Consider the following 20,378-nt stretch of genomic DNA (forward strand, 5'->3'; position numbering starts at 1 on the left):
ACGGCTAATGGGTGGGATAACGTACTGAGTCAATGATATTTCAGATGGGTAGCTAGTTCAAGCTGTTTGAAATTGTGTGCTCTAACACATCACTCACTCTAGACACTTTCATTCAATAATTTCCCATTGCAGATATATATTTATCTTAACTTATCAAAAATCCCTCCTAAATTGCAATAAAAACTTTGAAAATACGATTTACTTGGGCCATGGACACCTGTTGCTGTTGACAATACAAAGAAACTGACATTTTTGTTCATCTCTTACGTAATAAGTCGTTTTTACCCTACGAACATGCAGTCCCAACTAGCTGCCGATCTGAAATATTGACTCAGTACCTAGGATGAGGCGCCCTCACTGTCACACATCATCTCTAATCCTGAGGAGACTTTAAAAATTTCCCAAAAAATTATTCATGAGGCGATGAAACGCAAAATTTCTGGTATCAGATAACACCACAGGCAAGAGAGAAACCAAACATTAACGGGTATGGTTTTGAAGTGTTAATAGGGGCATTACAAGCTCGGTAATCACCTTTCGCAGTTTTCAAGGCATTCTTTTGTTCAAACGTAGGCCGAAGGTTACCGAGAATTCCGTGATTTGCTCCTGTTTGCTCTTCGGGAATCCTCGGTCTTGCATGCTGTGGCAAGCCGCAAGAGGCGGCCGATGATTCCCGAAGAGCAAAAAGGAGCAAATCACGGAATTCTCGGTAACCTTCGGCCTACGTTTGAACAAAAGAATGCCTTGCAAACTACCAGAGACGATTACCGAGCTTGTAATCCCCCTAATAACACCTAGACCTAATAGCAATTCTTGTTATGTTTCTATCTTGTCTGTGATGCTATCTGATACCCGTAATTTGGAGTTTCGGAGCCTCATGAATAATTTTTTTGAGAAATTTATAAGACGGGTCGAGAGTGAGTGGTGTGTGAGGGCGCCGCATCACGGCTAATGGGTGGGATAACGTACTGAGTCAATATTTCAGATGGGTAGCTAGTTCAAGCTGTTTGAAATTGTGTGCTCTAACACATCACTCACTCTAGACACTTTCATTCAATAATTTCCCATTGCAGATATATATTTATCTTAACTTATCAAAAATCCCTCCTAAATTGCAATAAAAACTTTGAAAATACGATTTACATGGGCCATGGACACCTGTTGCTGTTGACAATACAAAGAAACTGACATTTTTGTTCATCTCTTACGTAATAAGTCGTTTTTACCCTACGAACATGCAGTCCCAACTCGCTGCCGATCTGAAATATTGACTCAGTACCTAGGATGAGGCGCCCTCACTGTCACACATCATCTCTAATCCTGAGGAGACTTTAAAAATTTCCCAAAAAATTATTCATGAGGCGATGAAACGCAAAATTTCTGGTATCAGATAACACCACAGGCAAGAGAGAAACCAAACATTAACGGGTATGGTTTTGAAGTGTTAATAGGGGCATTACAAGCTCGGTAATCACCTTTCGTAGTTTTCAAGGCATTCTTTTGTTCAAACATAGGCCGAAGGTTACCGAGAATTCCGTGATTTGCTCCTTTTTGCTCTTCGGGAATCCTCGGTCTTGCATGCTGTGGCAAGCCGCAAGAGGCGGCCGATGATTCCCGAAGAGCAAAAAGGAGCAAATCACGGAATTCTCGGTAACCTTCGGCCTACGTTTGAACAAAAGAATGCCTTGCAAACTACCAGAGACGATTACCGAGCTTGTAATCCCCCTAATAACACCTAGACCTAATAGCAATTCTTGTTATGTTTCTATCTTGTCTGTGATGCTATCTGATACCCGTAATTTGGAGTTTCGGAGCCTCATGAATAATTTTTTTGAGAAATTTATAAGACGGGTCTAGAGTGAGTGGTGTGTGAGGGCGCCGCATCACGGCTAATGGGTGGGATAACGTACTGAGTCAATGATATTTCAGATGGGTAGCTAGTTCAAGCTGTTTGAAATTGTGTGCTCTAACACATCACTCACTCTAGACACTTTCATTCAATAATTTCCCATTGCAGATATATATTTATCTTAACTTATCAAAAATCCCTCCTAAATTGCAATAAAAACTTTGAAAATACGATTTACTTGGGCCATGGACACCTGTTGCTGTTGACAATACAAAGAAACTGACATTTTTGTTCATCTCTTACGTAATAAGTCGTTTTTACCCTACGAACATTCAGTCCCAACTAGCTGCCGATCTGAAATATTGACTCAGTACCTAGGATGAGGCGCCCTCACTGTCACACATCATCTCTAATCCTGAGGAGACTTTAAAAATTTCCCAAAAAATTATTCATGAGGCGATGAAACGCAAAATTTCTGGTATCAGATAACACCACAGGCAAGAGAGAAACCAAACATTAACGGGTATGGTTTTGAAGTGTTAATAGGGGCATTACAAGCTCGGTAATCACCTTTCGTAGTTTTCAAGGCATTCTTTTGTTCAAACATAGGCCGAAGGTTACCGAGAATTCCGTGATTTGCTCCTGTTTGCTCTTCGGGAATCCTCGGTCTTGCATGCTGTGGCAAGCCGCAAGAGGCGGCCGATGATTCCCGAAGAGCAAAAAGGAGCAAATCACGGAATTCTCGGTAACCTTCGGCCTACGTTTGAACAAAAGAATGCCTTGCAAACTACCAGAGACGATTACCGAGCTTGTAATCCCCCTAATAACACCTAGACCTAATAGCAATTCTTGTTATGTTTCTATCTTGTCTGTGATGCTATCTGATACCCGTAATTTGGAGTTTCGGAGCCTCATGAATAATTTTTTTGAGAAATTTATAAGACGGGTCGAGAGTGAGTGGTGTGTGAGGGCGCCGCATCACGGCTAATGGGTGGGATAACGTACTGAGTCAATATTTCAGATGGGTAGCTGCTAGTTCAAGCTGTTTGAAATTGTGTGCTCTAACACATCACTCACTCTAGACACTTTCATTCAATAATTTCCCATTGCAGATATATATTTATCTTAACTTATCAAAAATCCCTCCTAAATTGCAATAAAAACTTTGAAAATACGATTTACATGGGCCATGGACACCTGTTGCTGTTGACAATACAAAGAAACTGACATTTTTGTTCATCTCTTACGTAATAAGTCGTTTTTACCCTACGAACATGCAGTCCCAACTCGCTGCCGATCTGAAATATTGACTCAGTACCTAGGATGAGGCGCCCTCACTGTCACACATCATCTCTAATCCTGAGGAGACTTTAAAAATTTCCCAAAAAATTATTCATGAGGCGATGAAACGCAAAATTTCTGGTATCAGATAACACCACAGGCAAGAGAGAAACCAAACATTAACGGGTATGGTTTTGAAGTGTTAATAGGGGCATTACAAGCTCGGTAATCACCTTTCGTAGTTTTCAAGGCATTCTTTTGTTCAAACATAGGCCGAAGGTTACCGAGAATTCCGTGATTTGCTCCTTTTTGCTCTTCGGGAATCCTCGGTCTTGCATGCTGTGGCAAGCCGCAAGAGGCGGCCGATGATTCCCGAAGAGCAAAAAGGAGCAAATCACGGAATTCTCGGTAACCTTCGGCCTACGTTTGAACAAAAGAATGCCTTGCAAACTACCAGAGACGATTACCGAGCTTGTAATCCCCCTAATAACACCTAGACCTAATAGCAATTCTTGTTATGTTTCTATCTTGTCTGTGATGCTATCTGATACCCGTAATTTGGAGTTTCGGAGCCTCATGAATAATTTTTTTGAGAAATTTATAAGACGGGTCTAGAGTGAGTGGTGTGTGAGGGCGCCGCATCACGGCTAATGGGTGGGATAACGTACTGAGTCAATGATATTTCAGATGGGTAGCTAGTTCAAGCTGTTTGAAATTGTGTGCTCTAACACATCACTCACTCTAGACACTTTCATTCAATAATTTCCCATTGCAGATATATATTTATCTTAACTTATCAAAAATCCCTCCTAAATTGCAATAAAAACTTTGAAAATACGATTTACTTGGGCCATGGACACCTGTTGCTGTTGACAATACAAAGAAACTGACATTTTTGTTCATCTCTTACGTAATAAGTCGTTTTTACCCTACGAACATTCAGTCCCAACTAGCTGCCGATCTGAAATATTGACTCAGTACCTAGGATGAGGCGCCCTCACTGTCACACATCATCTCTAATCCTGAGGAGACTTTAAAAATTTCCCAAAAAATTATTCATGAGGCGATGAAACGCAAAATTTCTGGTATCAGATAACACCACAGGCAAGAGAGAAACCAAACATTAACGGGTATGGTTTTGAAGTGTTAATAGGGGCATTACAAGCTCGGTAATCACCTTTCGTAGTTTTCAAGGCATTCTTTTGTTCAAACATAGGCCGAAGGTTACCGAGAATTCCGTGATTTGCTCCTGTTTGCTCTTCGGGAATCCTCGGTCTTGCATGCTGTGGCAAGCCGCAAGAGGCGGCCGATGATTCCCGAAGAGCAAAAAGGAGCAAATCACGGAATTCTCGGTAACCTTCGGCCTACGTTTGAACAAAAGAATGCCTTGCAAACTACCAGAGACGATTACCGAGCTTGTAATCCCCCTAATAACACCTAGACCTAATAGCAATTCTTGTTATGTTTCTATCTTGTCTGTGATGCTATCTGATACCCGTAATTTGGAGTTTCGGAGCCTCATGAATAATTTTTTTGAGAAATTTATAAGACGGGTCGAGAGTGAGTGGTGTGTGAGGGCGCCGCATCACGGCTAATGGGTGGGATAACGTACTGAGTCAATATTTCAGATGGGTAGCTAGTTCAAGCTGTTTGAAATTGTGTGCTCTAACACATCACTCACTCTAGACACTTTCATTCAATAATTTCCCATTGCAGATATATATTTATCTTAACTTATCAAAAATCCCTCCTAAATTGCAATAAAAACTTTGAAAATACGATTTACATGGGCCATGGACACCTGTTGCTGTTGACAATACAAAGAAACTGACATTTTTGTTCATCTCTTACGTAATAAGTCGTTTTTACCCTACGAACATGCAGTCCCAACTCGCTGCCGATCTGAAATATTGACTCAGTACCTAGGATGAGGCGCCCTCACTGTCACACATCATCTCTAATCCTGAGGAGACTTTAAAAATTTCCCAAAAAATTATTCATGAGGCGATGAAACGCAAAATTTCTGGTATCAGATAACACCACAGGCAAGAGAGAAACCAAACATTAACGGGTATGGTTTTGAAGTGTTAATAGGGGCATTACAAGCTCGGTAATCACCTTTCGTAGTTTTCAAGGCATTCTTTTGTTCAAACATAGGCCGAAGGTTACCGAGAATTCCGTGATTTGCTCCTTTTTGCTCTTCGGGAATCCTCGGTCTTGCATGCTGTGGCAAGCCGCAAGAGGCGGCCGATGATTCCCGAAGAGCAAAAAGGAGCAAATCACGGAATTCTCGGTAACCTTCGGCCTACGTTTGAACAAAAGAATGCCTTGCAAACTACCAGAGACGATTACCGAGCTTGTAATCCCCCTAATAACACCTAGACCTAATAGCAATTCTTGTTATGTTTCTATCTTGTCTGTGATGCTATCTGATACCCGTAATTTGGAGTTTCGGAGCCTCATGAATAATTTTTTTGAGAAATTTATAAGACGGGTCTAGAGTGAGTGGTGTGTGAGGGCGCCGCATCACGGCTAATGGGTGGGATAACGTACTGAGTCAATATTTCAGATGGGTAGCTAGTTCAAGCTGTTTGAAATTGTGTGCCCTAACACATCACTCACTCTAGACACTTTCATTGAATAATTTCCCATTGCAGATATATATTCATCTTAACTTTTATTCATGAGGTGCCCTCACACACCACTCACTCTAGACCTGTCATAAAATTTTGAAAAATGTTATTCACGAGGTTATGAAACTCAAAATTACGGGTATCAGATAGAATCACTGACATGTTCATATGTGTTGTCCTTGCCTGTGATTCTAGCTGATACACATAATTTTCTGTTACATAGCCTCATGAATAATATTTTTCACAAATTTTATACAACTTATCACGATTATATAGAGTGATGTGTGAGGGCGCCAAATCACAGCATGCCATACAGACCCTGGACGGGATGAGCCAGTGTATGAGTGAGAGTGAAAATTATATACATTAAAGAGAAAGATAGTACAAAGAGAGGGACAGGCATATATATCATACTAGAAAAAAACCATAACTATAACTCAGTTTTCAGCCATTTCAAACTTTATTGAAAGTACATGACATTGTTACTCAACAGAATATTGAAAAATTGTGACAAACATTTTGAAAATTGTACCTTTAAATCATAAGATACATTTGAATTTAAATCATTTGCAGCTGTCGCAATACCAATTTCCATCAACATCTTCAAATACATTGGCTGGAAAGCTCCATACACTTTGCATGATACCATTCTTTCATATTTATCACCATTCACTTTCCATCCTTACTATTGTAGAGTTGTCTGCAAATACAACTGACATCATAGTTAAAAAGACAAAACTGCCCTATATAAAGAGGATTATGGCTAATCTATTCAAATGCGGGAAATTCAAACTGCTGTACAGAGCACTAGCTTCTGGGTCTTGTTTTCAGCATTTTTTCTGTGCTTCGAGAAACACACAGGTCATGTATCATGTACAAATTGTTTGTGAATGTCGTAGGATGGTAACTTGATACACAAATTAGTTGAAAATCAGTCTGTTTGTTTCATAGAATGAAAAAACCTCTCCAAATGAGACAAATTCCCCTGCAAACAGCTGCTTAGATTGTGTGTCATTCAGGATTATTCAAATATGCGGTATATGCATGTGAAAAACCCAGATATAGGGAATGTTTATATTTTGGTGATTACTTGCCAGTGAGTCATCACAAGTTCTCCACCTCCAAACAAAAAGTCAGTCATATGCAAAAATGGTCCCAGGTGCCGCCAGTTGCATGTTTAAGAATTTTTGTTTTTCATTCTATAGTTGAGGATCTACATTGTAGAAATTAGAAATTGAGCCTCTTTTCAAACATTGCAGTAAATAGTTTCTCCTCTCTTTCTGATTAAACATTGGCATGATTTGTCCTAAACATAAAGACACTGCAATTGAAATGGTAAATCAATATGCCACAAATAGTTCCACCATTCTGCTGTTCGGAACTTGAATACATCGTCGCAAGCCACAGTGTCTTTTACAGCACCGTCCAAAACGCGCTGTCAATTCATTTCTACAGTGAAAGCAAATTTCCTCTGTTTTATATGTTAATTTTGCTTTGAAATGTCAGAATGCACTGGCTAGTTTGTTAGTGATCAAACTTCACATATTGAATTGCACTTTCATATTTTTACAAAAACCTAAGGTAACAGTATACTAACAAATCAGCACGTACTGCATTGATTTAAAAATGATGAAATTTAATCTCAAATTAATCAGATAATATTTACATATCAATGAAATGTATTGCAGTGGTTCAGATTAAGAAAGTGCTATGAAATGTTCTTGAATTAAGTATATAAAGAAGTTCAAACAGATAGAAAAACGTTTTCAACTAGGGGGTCTAATTCTAACCCTACTCCTTATTCAACTCTACTTGAACTCCCTAGCTTATCTCCCTATCTTAAATATACATCCATTTCCTAAGCTCTGCTGGTTATTATTCTTAACAGGTACCATATGTAAGATGGAGATAAAAATATTACACTTTTGATTCTACTTTCTTAAAATACTGAAATTATAAAAAATGAAAAAAAAAGTGTCAATGTAAACTTTTGTGAAAAAGTGCTCAAAATGCATAATGATTCTAAAATTTAAGCCATTCTAAAATCTAATATGGCCATCAAATATGGTAATATGACCATCGAGTATGGTGTTAACTATGAAAAATATAGCTTGTCGATCTTGAAAACAAGATGGTGAACACCCAGTTTCTTTTAATACCCCCGGTACTTCAAAAGAAGCAGTAACAAACTTTCACATAACAAAGTTTGGAGGGATTTTAAGAACCTTGAGGGGAAATTGGACCCCAAGGTGGATTCTACTTCCACAAAATGTCCAGAGCAAAATGGCAAGAGTAAGTTTCTGTTATTTCAGACTGAGATACAAAATTCAATTTCACACTATACTGTGACTAGCGGTACAAAATATTTGTTTTGAAATACGGTGGGATAGATGGCAAAAACTTTCATTTCTCATTTCCTTCGTGTGGTACAACTAACTCTATCAAATTAACTTTCCAAGTTTTATGTAATACATGTAATAACTATTGCTTAAAATGAATCATTACATTTTGATTCAGGTTTTATAAAGTCCTTTCTTACACTGTGATTAATGTATATATTTTGACTGTATATTTACTTTAGCTTACTTAGCTGATTTGATGTTTGTGTAACTTATGCCATGCATAAACCAAAAATATGGAACATATATTCTGGTGTGTCTATGTCATGACAATGTGTCTACATCACAGGTTCTACTGAATTCAAAATATGAGTCAAAACATTCAAAAGTGCCATTATTTCTCCCTGATTTTTTTTTTTTTTTTTTTTTTTTAAAGGCCAAGGTCCACTATATAAAGAGGATTATGGGTAATGTATGCATATGCGGGAAATTCAAACTGCTGTGAGGAGCACTGACTTTGCGTGCATACTTTCGTCCGATTTGGCACTTGAAAAGGTTTACATGGCTCCCATATTTCATATATACTGTGTGTATTTCTGGCATTGGTATAATTATGTTATTCTCTAATATTTTTCTTCATTCAGCTGAAAAATACTCCTGACCTAAGGGTTCATCCAGCTGGAAAATACTTGTGACCTAAGGGTTGTCACTACTCGTCTAGCAACTTGTAGTTACAAGGGCCCCTTAAGTCACTCGTATTTTCCTTGGCCGAACGAGTAATATCTAAATAAAACAATTTTACAAGTAGATTCTGACAAACCTCATGTAATAAAGGCAGATTTACTTGGTCAGGTGTAATTAATACATAAACTTACAAAATATATAAGTACAATGTAGTAAAAAATATTCAAAAGCCACAATAAATGTGAAGTGTAATGTGAAAAAGTTTTTCTGCTAAAAATTTCAGGTGCCAAAATAAATTATACATTCACTGTATGCTACCTTGTGTGGTTATAATTTCTAAATGTCTAGAATGTAAGATTGCCACCCCTATAACCACGGATAAGTGGCAGTCCAGTACCAACTCGTTTCTGGTAATTCACTGTATGCTACCTTGTGTGGTTATAATTTCTAAATGTCTAGAATGTAAGATTGCCACCCCTATAACCACGGATAAGTGGCAGTCCAGTACCAACTCGTTTCTGGTAATTCACTGTATGCTACCTTGTGTGGTTATAATTTCTAAATGTCTAGAATGTAAGATTGCCACCCCTATAACCACGGATAAGTGGCAGTCCTGTACCAACTCGTTTCTGGTAATTCACTGTATGCTACCTTGTGTGGTTATAATTTCTAAATGTCTAGAATGTAAGATTGCCACCCCTATAACCACGGATAAGTGGCAGTCCAGTACCAACTCGTTTCTGGTAATTCACTGTATGCTACCTTGTGTGGTTATAATTTCTAAATGTCTAGAATGTAAGATTGCCACCCCTATAACCACGGATAAGTGGCAGTCCTGTACCAACTCGTTTCTGGTAATTCACTGTATGCTACCTTGTGTGGTTATAATTTCTAAATGTCTAGAATGTAAGATTGCCACCCCTATAACCACGGATAAGTGGCAGTCCTGTACCAACTCGTTTCTGGTAATTCACTGTATGCTACCTTGTGTGGTTATAATTTCTAAATGTCTAGAATGTAAGATTGCCACCCCTATAACCACGGATAAGTGGCAGTCCTGTACCAACTCGTTTCTGGTAATTCACTGTATGCTACCTTGTGTGGTTATAATTTCTAAATGTCTAGAATGTAAGATTGCCACCCCTATAACCACGGATAAGTGGCAGTCCTGTACCAACTCGTTTCTGGTAATTCACTGTATGCTACCTTGTGTGGTTATAATTTCTAAATGTCTAGAATGTAAGATTGCCACCCCTATAACCACGGATAAGTGGCAGTCCAGTACCAACTCGTTTCTGGTAATTCACTGTATGCTACCTTGTATGGTTATAATTTCTAAATGTCTAGAATGTAAGATTGCCACCCCTATAACCACGGATAAGTGGCAGTCCTGTACCAACTCGTTTCTGGTAATTCACTGTATGCTACCTTGTGTGGTTATAATTTCTAAATGTCTAGAATGTAAGATTGCCACCCCTATAACCACGGATAAGTGGCAGTCCAGTACCAACTCGTTTCTGGTAATTCACTGTATGCTACCTTGTGTGGTTATAATTTCTAAATGTCTAGAATGTAAGATTGCCACCCCTATAACCACGGATAAGTGGCAGTCCAGTACCAACTCGTTTCTGGTAATTCACTGTATGCTACCTTGTATGGTTATAATTTCTAAATGTCTAGAATGTAAGATTGCCACCCCTATAACCACGGATAAGTGGCAGTCCTGTACCAACTCGTTTCTGGTAATTCACTGTATGCTACCTTGTGTGGTTATAATTTCTAAATGTCTAGAATGTAAGATTGCCACCCCTATAACCACGGATAAGTGGCAGTCCAGTACCAACTCGTTTCTGGTAATTCACTGTATGCTACCTTGTGTGGTTATAATTTCTAAATGTCTAGAATGTAAGATTGCCACCCCTATAACCACGGATAAGTGGCAGTCCTGTACCAACTCGTTTCTGGTAATTCACTGTATGCTACCTTGTGTGGTTATAATTTCTAAATGTCTAGAATGTAAGATTGCCACCCCTATAACCACGGATAAGTGGCAGTCCTGTACCAACTCGTTTCTGGTAATCTATATACTCTTCTCCAAAGAAATTGAGAAGCAGAATTTCTTCATCTTCTATTCGTTCGCTGAAAAATCTCCATGATGCCACGGTATACGCAAAGAAGCAGAATGGGTTGCATAGTAACACCTGTAAGAAAACAGCATGAAGGTAGTACATTTACACTATCCACAAGCCAAGTTGAATGCATTCTATTAAAATATATAGGATATATACCCTTGTCATTTGAAAAATGCATGCCTATGCCATTAATCTTGCACTGCTTGAAATATGATTGGCTACTGGATGAAAAGTGATGGGAAATAATAGGGTATAAATGGTCCCATTTGTACGATGCAGTTTAAAAAAATGAGTTAATGTTATTTTGTTGCACTTGAAAACAAAATGATTTGAAAATGATGCTGAAAGTTGATCGTTTTGAAAATGATCCATTTTTCATTTGAAAATGGATTCTGTATAAACAGACAAAGCTGTAAAGATTCAAAAAACAGCATAGTGTCATTCCATGGATTTGAATCTCTTCTCACATTGCTAGCTCACTGAGGAGCTGAAAATAAAATCCCCCCCCCCCCCCCCCGCCCTCCCGGATGTCAACAGCTTGCATTGCATCATACTATAAGTCTCAGTGTGCCCTCTAAACCAATTTGACACACCACTGATGCTAGACTCTCTCACAGTCCTCGGAGCATCACATCGCTAAAAGGGCTGTTTTGTATGTACTGATAATTACTGCATAATTGTACTCGAACATCTTTGTACTGTGGGCCCTCTCGGGACATCGCAATAACACTGAGCATCAAAGTAACGTGTTAACAAATGATTAGTTCCATGTAGTCACTGAGGGCCCACAGTACAATTCTAGTACAATTATTTGGTAGATATTGGTACATACAAAACAGTTTATAGCAATGCTCCCGAGGACTGGTAAGAGAGTCTACACTGATGCACACAATTTCTTGGTGTTCCCCTATCTCTTACTATGTGGTGACACAAGAAATCCCAGTCTTTTGACTAACAATAACAAAATCTGGCCATCACTAGAGGGCGCACTACTCAGTCTCAACATACCTGTGTTCCAACACTCCACCAAAACCAGCCAACATATGATGGATGCCGACACCAAGCATAGATACCATTAGTTACTAAGATGTGTGTAGGGTTTCTACGGCTTTGAACTATGTGATTAAAATTGGTTCCTGCAGTAAACATGGCTAATTTTCGAAGAACTTCACCTCCACCACAGATAAGTAAACCCAGTATACTAATCCACCTCATTTCTTTCATACCTAGGATAAACAAAAATATACAAAAAATAAAAAAATAAAATAAATTACGAGATCATGAATGAAACACATTATGGATTTCTTCCATTAACTTTGGAAGATAATAATAATTTAATTTCTTAAAAAGTACACTACACTGCGTGTGCTTTACAATACTCAAAAAGGCAGAAAAATGGATAAAATAACAACAAAGAACAATTTAAAGAATTATAATTAAAAATGTGAAACAAAACATTACAACATAAACAAGGATAAAATGACAACAATAACGTGAATGTATGTCACCTAAAATGATAAAATTAGTTTTCCTTGCATGAAAATCACATGTGGTAATATTGCCTAAAGAGGTGAGTTGTACGATAGCAAAATCTGTTTTGCCTATCTACTTGGTGGAGTATAACTTAATTGTTTGTATCTCTAGAACTGTGTGCAATTATACTGATTACAAGATCAATAAAACTGATAACAACTGATAAAACATTGGGGGGGGGGGGTTAAAATGATTGATTCTTTGAGAATAATCTTTTTAACATAGTTATTAACAGTAAGGTACTGGTCCAACTGACCAGACAAGGTAAAATTTGTGTGGTCGGCCCAAAAAAATCGCTAGTCCCGGACCCAGGACCAGTGGATTTGTTCACCCCGCGGTTTACATCACATATAAACATGTCAATTTCAAACCTGTGAATATTTGTTTAGGGGGAGGGGAGGGGGTTTGCCCTAACTGAACAAAAGTTTGTTTATATATGTGACAGTGTGTGATCACCCCGGACTTACCTGGAAATAAAAGTGTTTCAAGAACAAATTCCACCCAGCTGGCCATTGCCGCTATGTGATAAGCTGTGCTGTGATTTAGTAAGAAAGAGTCCAGGTTCAAACTACGAGGATTGTAAATTGATGTACAAAAATATTCTGAAAAGTGAAAGAAGCTGAGTACACAAATATACCAGCCAAATATTGTCCAATTTGTTGCAGCATGAAATGACACTATAACGCCAATACCGAATAGAAAACCCAAACTACTGGCTCGGATTGCGATCTGCAAAATAAAAACGATACAAAATATGAATAAAGAGTTTAGTATGTGCTACATGTCACCAGAACACTACTCACTATCTCCCGGGGGGGGGGGGGGGGGGGGGGGGGCTACCCTCCTTATTTAAGGATATAGATATGTTTATGTGCCGCCCTCTGGGGTGCATTTGGGGTCTGGGTTGGGTTTATTTTGCACTTAAGAGTGTACTTTGCATTATTTCCTTGCCTAAGGAAAATGTATTTAGGTCTAAACTTTCATCTTAAAGTAAAGTGTAATGGTCTAAAATGGGGTATTGATTTTTGGTCAAAATGGGTCTAACATGGGGCCTGGGGTTTCCGGCACTGGCCACACACCCCTACCAGTGCTGGCCACTGATACCAACCCCAAGCTACTATGATATGAAGTTCTAAAGCTAATATTTGGGTGGGGCCATGTTCCGCCTATGTAGTACACTTTCAGAGGTGATGATACACCAACAATCGCCCCTCCCTCGCTAAGCACCCGTCCCATGAAATCATTATCATGTCACTGAAAGTGAAACGTCGTTTTGACAGTCCAAATACATACACTGATTAATCATACTTAGCGCAACTCAAAAGTTTCTTATTGTGGTGCCATATTATGTAAGTCTGTGCACCACGTTCAATGGTGACATGAGTTATTCGTCAACTGTACAGTGCAGACTGCAGTGTACCTACCTTGAATGCGGAACCTCTGTATTTGAAAATAATCAAGGCGGTAACAACAGCTATGTAACTGAGCCCACCGACTACCCCATGATGTATATCTGGAATTTTCACGAAGCCAAGGGTAAGAAATTGAATAACTGGGATGATCAGTATACTCAGTCCGAGCAGAAAGCTGACAAGACTGACCCGTCTAGCATTTGTCGCAACGTCAACACTCGTGTCTGCCATTTTGAATATCTCTCAATGTTGTGTTGATACATGCCTCTTAGCATCCCTAACCTATTAAAAACATTCCACAATGATACAAAATATTAAGATAATCAAATATGTTATATGCATTAAGTGCATAATATGAGCAAACACATTAAATGATTTGGGAACGAAAAACTCATTAGAATCATCCGCGAGTAATGTGTCCCGACAATTTTCAAAGCGCTAAATACCATATCAGTAATAAAGAACAGCTTAGAGGTGCTAAATTTTCAACTCATAACCGCCATTTTGAACATTGCAAACTGTGTGAAGTGAATGTGTGCTGCGTTTTTTTCTGTGAAATAACTGTATAATAGCCCAAATATGAGTCTTTCACTGCGTTCAGAGTTTTCCATCGACAAGACAAAAAGGAAAAGACGCCGGGAGCTGACAGAGGAACAAAAACAGGAAATCAAGGAAGCCTTCGATTTGTTCGACACAGATAAAGACAGAGCTATTGATTACCACGAACTAAAAGTCGCAATGAGATCCTTAGGTTTCGATGTTAAAAAGGCAGATGTGCTGAAAGTACTGCGAGACTACGACAGGGAATCGTCAGGAAAGATTTCATTTGAAGATTTCAACGAAGTCATGACCGACTGGATGCTTGAACGCGACCCACAAGAAGAAATCCTGAAAGCCTTCCGTTTATTCGACGATGACGATTCCGGAAAAATCAGTCTCCGAAACCTCAGACGAGTTGCCAGAGAACTAGGAGAAAACATGACAGACGAAGAACTGCGGGCAATGATCGATGAATTTGATAGAGATGGTGACGGAGAAATCAACGAAGATGAATTTGTAGCAATTATGACCGGAGATACATAAAACTGTGGCTGCAGACGTACGAGACATGAACGGACATGAACTGAGGCCGTTATGCTACCGAATACCACCATAACATTGCTGGTGAAACAATAACCTTGGTCATAAATATATTTCTCATTCATTCGTTACCAAGATGAAAAGTCCAGATTGCCTGTTAACTTATTGGAACTAATGCATATGTATGTGTGAAGATGGCCACCATTCTTGCATTTATAGTTTTTTTTGTTTAACTGTATTATATTCTGTCAGAAATCATGGCAATACAACATTGTCCAAGCTGATGCCTGATAAATTGATATTGATTATCCAATTCGATACCTAGTCCATTGAGATCATACCATTAGTGGAGAGGTAAATCAATACTTAATGTAAACACGTACTTATAACAAATACCGTGATTTGACTATTTGAAGAAAATTGACACAACTGTTGAGGAATGAAAGTTTTTTACAAGTGTATTTTTTTTTGGTACAAACGTCTTAACCAAACCAATATTTCAATCAAGCCATTTATACTATAGAGCCGTTATTACCATGGAAAGTTTACAGTGTCAGTATAAAAGTACCAAAATGTAACATAGATATGTTCAGTATTGCACACATCACTGTCTGAATAATGGCTTTTGGCACAGTCTGTAACTGGATCCCCAGTTTTGACTTAAACCAGTGTATAAAACATGTCAATGCACATTCAGTGTCGTAAGAAAATACGATAATTTTTTGGTCAAGGGAGACTATGCCTTTGTTTGTTAAATTTGCACAAAGAGGCTTTATAATGGATTGTGTGTTTTCTACATTTATTAGCATCCAAAAAAATCTGTCAATACCATTTTTATAACACAAAGATTTCTTGTGAGAGTAACTTGACACGATGCAACATGTTTTTACCAGTTGGAGTAAAATTTATACATATATCACAGTAAGGAAAAAAATTGTTTGGTTCAACTTCTGATAACCCAATCCAACCCACTAAACTCTTCTTTTTTTTAGGTAATTTGAAAAAAAAATTTATCAAAAAGTAAGAAAAGATTTGCAAAATCTCACGAGAAATAGTGAGATTTGAAGACGTCACCTTGTATGATCAAAACAACATGGTGAATACAGCATACCATATAATGTCGTCTGCATATACAAAGAGTGAAAAAATGATAAGTCTCTGTTGACCACTGTAAATATGAAGAAAACATTTGAAAAAATAAAATCCTACCTAGCCACCGTATTTTGAAATTGGGGTTATCAGAACCACACTAATGATAAAAAACAACAACCACAAAGTCCATGAACTTACTGTTTCCACATTTTTATATTTCATGTCAATATGTGTTTGAATTGTCAAGCTTTGTAGCCAAGTTGTTGTCGTTAGTAAGCTCTCCATAGTAGTAATTCCAACCACATTCCACTATGTTTCAAATTGTACGGTTTCAAGTTGTGAAAGAGTTGATGTGGTTTTTTTCTGTAATACAATCTGTCATCTTTCTTTTACAATATTGGAATATATTCAGGGTACAAACAATTATTACTGTTTTCTTACAGTGAGTTTTGAAGTGACTGAGAACTGACAAGGTTACAACTGCCAACATTAGATCATGGACGAACAGAACCTGTAGCAAACAGGGCAAGTAAACAAATGAATTGGATTAATAACACTTGGCATGTTAGAACAGCAGACTTGCATTAGTCATTACACACCATGGTTTGATAACAGTTTTATGACCACTTTGTGTGTACGTGAAATATCAGGTGAACTGGAAATTTGTTTGTGAACGTGAACTATTGTGTAAAGTGGCCATAAAACTGTTCTTATCATAAAATGATGGAATGTAATGCAAGTTTGAGTTCTTCCAACATACTGTGTCAAGTGTTATTAATCTAATTCAGTTGTTTACTTTCCCTGTTTGTAACAGGTTCTGTTCGTCCATGGTCTGATGTCAACAGTTGTAGTTGTCAATCTGAAGCCTTATTATCACACATTTTTTCATACACTATTTGTTTCACTAGATTATGATGTATGATATATGCATGAAAGTAAACATTTCCATTTTTTCAAGTTTATCGATGTGTCTATCTCCAGTTTGTTTTGGTGTGATTGATGTGTTTTTCCTAATAATGACTTATGACAACTGAAAAATGCTGGATCGAATATCAGTTTTGATTACCCTTACCTGTTTTCAACTAAAGCAAACAAGGGAGGCTAAAACTAAAAGGGTGGGGAATGGGGGTGTGAAGTTGAGCCATTTTAGTTCTCAACCTACAAAATTGATTTGAACTTTAATGGATGTTTTGTGCCCCGAAATACAAATATTTCTGTAATGAATGTCAAATTGAGAAAGTGGAAGAATTGTTGCTATAGTAAATACTTGGCACTAAAATAAAGTGTCAACAAAAGAACTATTATTTACTAACTACATACTGGCCTTGTAGTCATAACACTACATACTCCAACACAGATTTGAAATTGATTGTACTGTTTGAAACAATTTCCAATTTTGGCCAATTTAGTTAGAAGGGTGGGGATGGGAGGGGGGGGGGGGGTGTCCTGCGGCCTAAGTATAAGAATTTAGGTGGGTTTTTTTATCCTACATGGAACTATTGAACTTGCCTCTAAGGATGTTACATGTAAAAGTACCAATGTATATGTTACTTTCCAAAATGTCATAATCTTTAACTTTAGCTCCATGTAGTATGAACTAGTCTGTAAGGTACGCCGTGATGGGGCGCCCTCACACATCGGCCAACCCCTACTACCTGTGAGAGGAGACCGATGAGGGCGAAACGTCACGACGTATCTTACAGTCTAAGTATGAACATGCATAACACACACTTATACTTATTCGAATAGTTAGGAGCGAGGAGGCGACGACTTTAGTTTTAGATAAAACGTAGCAAAAAGGCACAAACGACTGTCAACAGTCTATCCCGTCGTCCGTCTGTAAGAAATGTTTACTTACATATATCACGTGTTCACCACACTTAGTTCCATGCTATCGTGGAAGTCTTGAGAGTGACGTATAAATATATTGGTCTGGGGTATGTTGTGGACCCGCATCTACTGTAGAATGTACTGAAGTACAGTTACTGAATGCATCGCTTTATCGGAGAGCGTTGACGCCCTCAATCGACAATCACAGTATTATCAGTGTTATTTGATGCACCATTGCCTGGACCTCATTATATGACAGACGGCTTCGGCATGTATAAGTTCAGTAACACAGATAAGTATGTGTTAGTTATCTGTGGTTCTAAGCTCTGAATCGAACCATGTACATGTTTTCTCTCCAACGTCGTACTGTCGAATATTGAAATTCCACGACATACATTGAACACAAATAACGTACTTTAATAATTTGATCCAAGTTTGCTGTTACCATGGTGATACAAGCCATCTGCGTAATTTTGTGTACCGATAGCAGAATAGTTTCGCGGTAGGGTAAGAATGCGTATATTGATCACCGTACAGCAGACCCAAAGGGCGTGATTGACCCCCTAGCCGGGCTGCCATGCCAGTAGGCATATGTTTGTGAAGTCAATAATTTATATATTGACTCAGAAGCTATGACAAAAATACATTGAAACAATAGTCTTGACAACCTTAAAGTCAAAAAAGTTTGTAATTTACGACTCCATGGCAGGTAAACTTGAAGATTTCTATATTCCCAGCATGCAATGCCTCTTTCTCCGTGAAATTAAGTTAATTAAATTATATGCTAGTAAATTCAATTGGTTTGACGCCTGTTTAACATCTCAAACCACTATATGTGGTCTGAGTTTAATGGAGTGTTCGGACTTTTGAAACGTTTAAACAAAAATCAAATGTGTATATAATATTTCAATAATGACTACTGATTCGCGTCAACAGCTACTACACAACAAGAATCAATCGGTATTTATAGCGAAAACAGTTGAAATTAAAGTTTGTCGCATTTTATTTTTTAAACATCGTTAACCGGTTTGTTTGATTCTTTCAATTTAATATTATTGTAATTTATGTATTCTAAAGACATAGAATCCCTTCCTTAAATTTTCAAGCTAGCGTTATTGTCAGAAGGATAAATTGTCATGGAAACGGGTTCGCACGACGGATTAGCTACATTGGCGGTGGAAACATGCAAGGCTGGGTGTATATAAGTGGGCTTTAAATTTTGAGATTTTCCCATACATACAAATTGCTGACAAAAGAGCAAGGACCATTTAGTGGTGGCAGTACAGAAGTTTTCACCACGGGCTAGGCGGCAAAGTGATATTCCCGATATCGGAAATGTTTTCGTCCGGCAAGACAAAACGGAAAGGGCGTCGAGAACTAAGTGACGACCAGAAACAAGAAATAGAAGAATCGTTTGATCTATTTGACACTGACAAGGATGGACTTATTGACTATCACGAACTAAAAGTCGCCATGAGAGCTCTAGGCTTCGATGTCAACAAGACGGACGTTATGAAGATATTACAAAACCACGGCAAAGACGCAACAGGTAAACTGAACTTCGAAGAATTCGTCAGGCTGATGACGGGGTGGACATTGAACCGAAACCCGAGAGAAGACTTCATGAAGGCGTTCAAAATGTTCGACGAAGACGGCACGGGGAAAATCGGCGTGCCGAATCTACGTCGTGTTGCCAAGGAATTAGGCGAGAACATGACAGATGAAGAACTGCAAGCTATGATCAACGAATTCGACCGAGACGGAGATGGAGAAATCAATGTTGACGAATTTCTCGGAATTATGACGGGAGACACAGTGTGATGTAGTTACCGTGGTAACAATAATGTCATCGATTCTGACAATATTGATATGGTGGAAATCCTGGTCGCGTATACGTACAGTAATTATACTGTTATGCATACGAAATTATTAGCACTTTCCTTTTCGTCACTTAGCTAATTTATGATCACTATTTCATTGTAAAATACATTTAATATCAAACGTAAAGTTTTTGTTAATATATACCGAATCCTTTGTTTCCAAGACCGTCTACAGACTGCTCAGTAAAAGATGGTAACATTTATTTACTGTAGTCACGTGACAATATATACTACTAGTACTACGTCACAATGTACATGTACATCATAGCCTCGTTGCTAGCTAGACACGGCTGGCAAATTTATGTACCGAAGTCAACCGAAACAGGTTTCCTCGGACTTTCGACATCGTTCGATTATATTCGGAAATGTTATTGTTTTTTTGTTTTTTTGGGGGGGGCTATGTTTTTGTCTTTTTTGTCTTGAAAAACATTAATATTCTATATTATCTTTTAAAAAACGTTTATGATAATATTATTACAGACCCAGCCGTTGAGGGCGCTCTCCGGATCATATGGTATTAATAAAACTCATTTAGAGGACGTATGGAAACTCAAAGTTTTGTTTCGCTGTTTTGTATATATCATTTTTCAAGTGTTTCATTTTTTATGTGCGTTCACAACTCAGTCATATCCC

The 20,378-nt window shown here is 38.1% G+C and overlaps 2 protein-coding genes and 1 pseudogene across 2 annotated transcripts; 2 read left to right on the top strand and 1 right to left on the bottom strand.

Annotated features, from left to right (window-relative positions):
• Positions 1-10,446: 10,446 nt before the first annotated feature.
• Positions 10,447-14,094, bottom strand: LOC144451089 (protein-S-isoprenylcysteine O-methyltransferase-like). The gene is made up of 4 exons (XM_078141860.1): positions 13,876-14,094; positions 12,919-13,180; positions 11,927-12,144; positions 10,447-10,987 (listed from the first exon to the last, which is right to left on the bottom strand). The coding sequence occupies exons 1-4, from the start codon at positions 14,092-14,094 to the stop codon at positions 10,796-10,798; spliced, it is 891 nt and encodes a 296-aa protein (XP_077997986.1). The 3' UTR covers positions 10,447-10,795.
• A 280-nt stretch (positions 14,095-14,374) lies between these two features.
• On the top strand, positions 14,375-16,962 carry LOC144451182 (centrin-3). Its single transcript, XM_078141980.1, has one exon. The coding sequence runs from the start codon at positions 14,443-14,445 to the stop codon at positions 14,944-14,946; it is 504 nt and encodes a 167-aa protein (XP_077998106.1). The 5' UTR covers positions 14,375-14,442; the 3' UTR covers positions 14,947-16,962.
• A 2,238-nt stretch (positions 16,963-19,200) lies between these two features.
• LOC144451538 (centrin-3 pseudogene) lies at positions 19,201-20,133 on the top strand (annotated as a pseudogene).
• Positions 20,134-20,378: the final 245 nt, after the last annotated feature.

This window comes from Glandiceps talaboti, chromosome 21, assembly GCF_964340395.1.
Source record: "Glandiceps talaboti chromosome 21, keGlaTala1.1, whole genome shotgun sequence".
In the NCBI taxonomy this organism is placed as follows: domain Eukaryota; kingdom Metazoa; phylum Hemichordata; class Enteropneusta; family Spengelidae; genus Glandiceps; species Glandiceps talaboti.

Excerpts from the sequence above, each read along its gene's own strand:
- LOC144451182 (XM_078141980.1), top strand. The coding sequence starts at position 14,443 with ATGAGTCTTTCACTGCGTTCAGAGTTTTCCATCGACAAGACAAAAAGG.
- LOC144451089 (XM_078141860.1), bottom strand. The coding sequence starts at position 14,094 with ATGGCAGACACGAGTGTTGACGTTGCGACAAATGCTAGACGGGTCAGT. Across the intron at positions 13,181-13,875 it reads ACAGAGGTTCCGCATTCAAG|ATCGCAATCCGAGCCAGTAG; the intron begins GTAGGTACACTG and ends TTTATTTTGCAG. Across the intron at positions 12,145-12,918 it reads TGAAACACTTTTATTTCCAG|GTATGAAAGAAATGAGGTGG; the intron begins GTAAGTCCGGGG and ends TGTTTATCCTAG.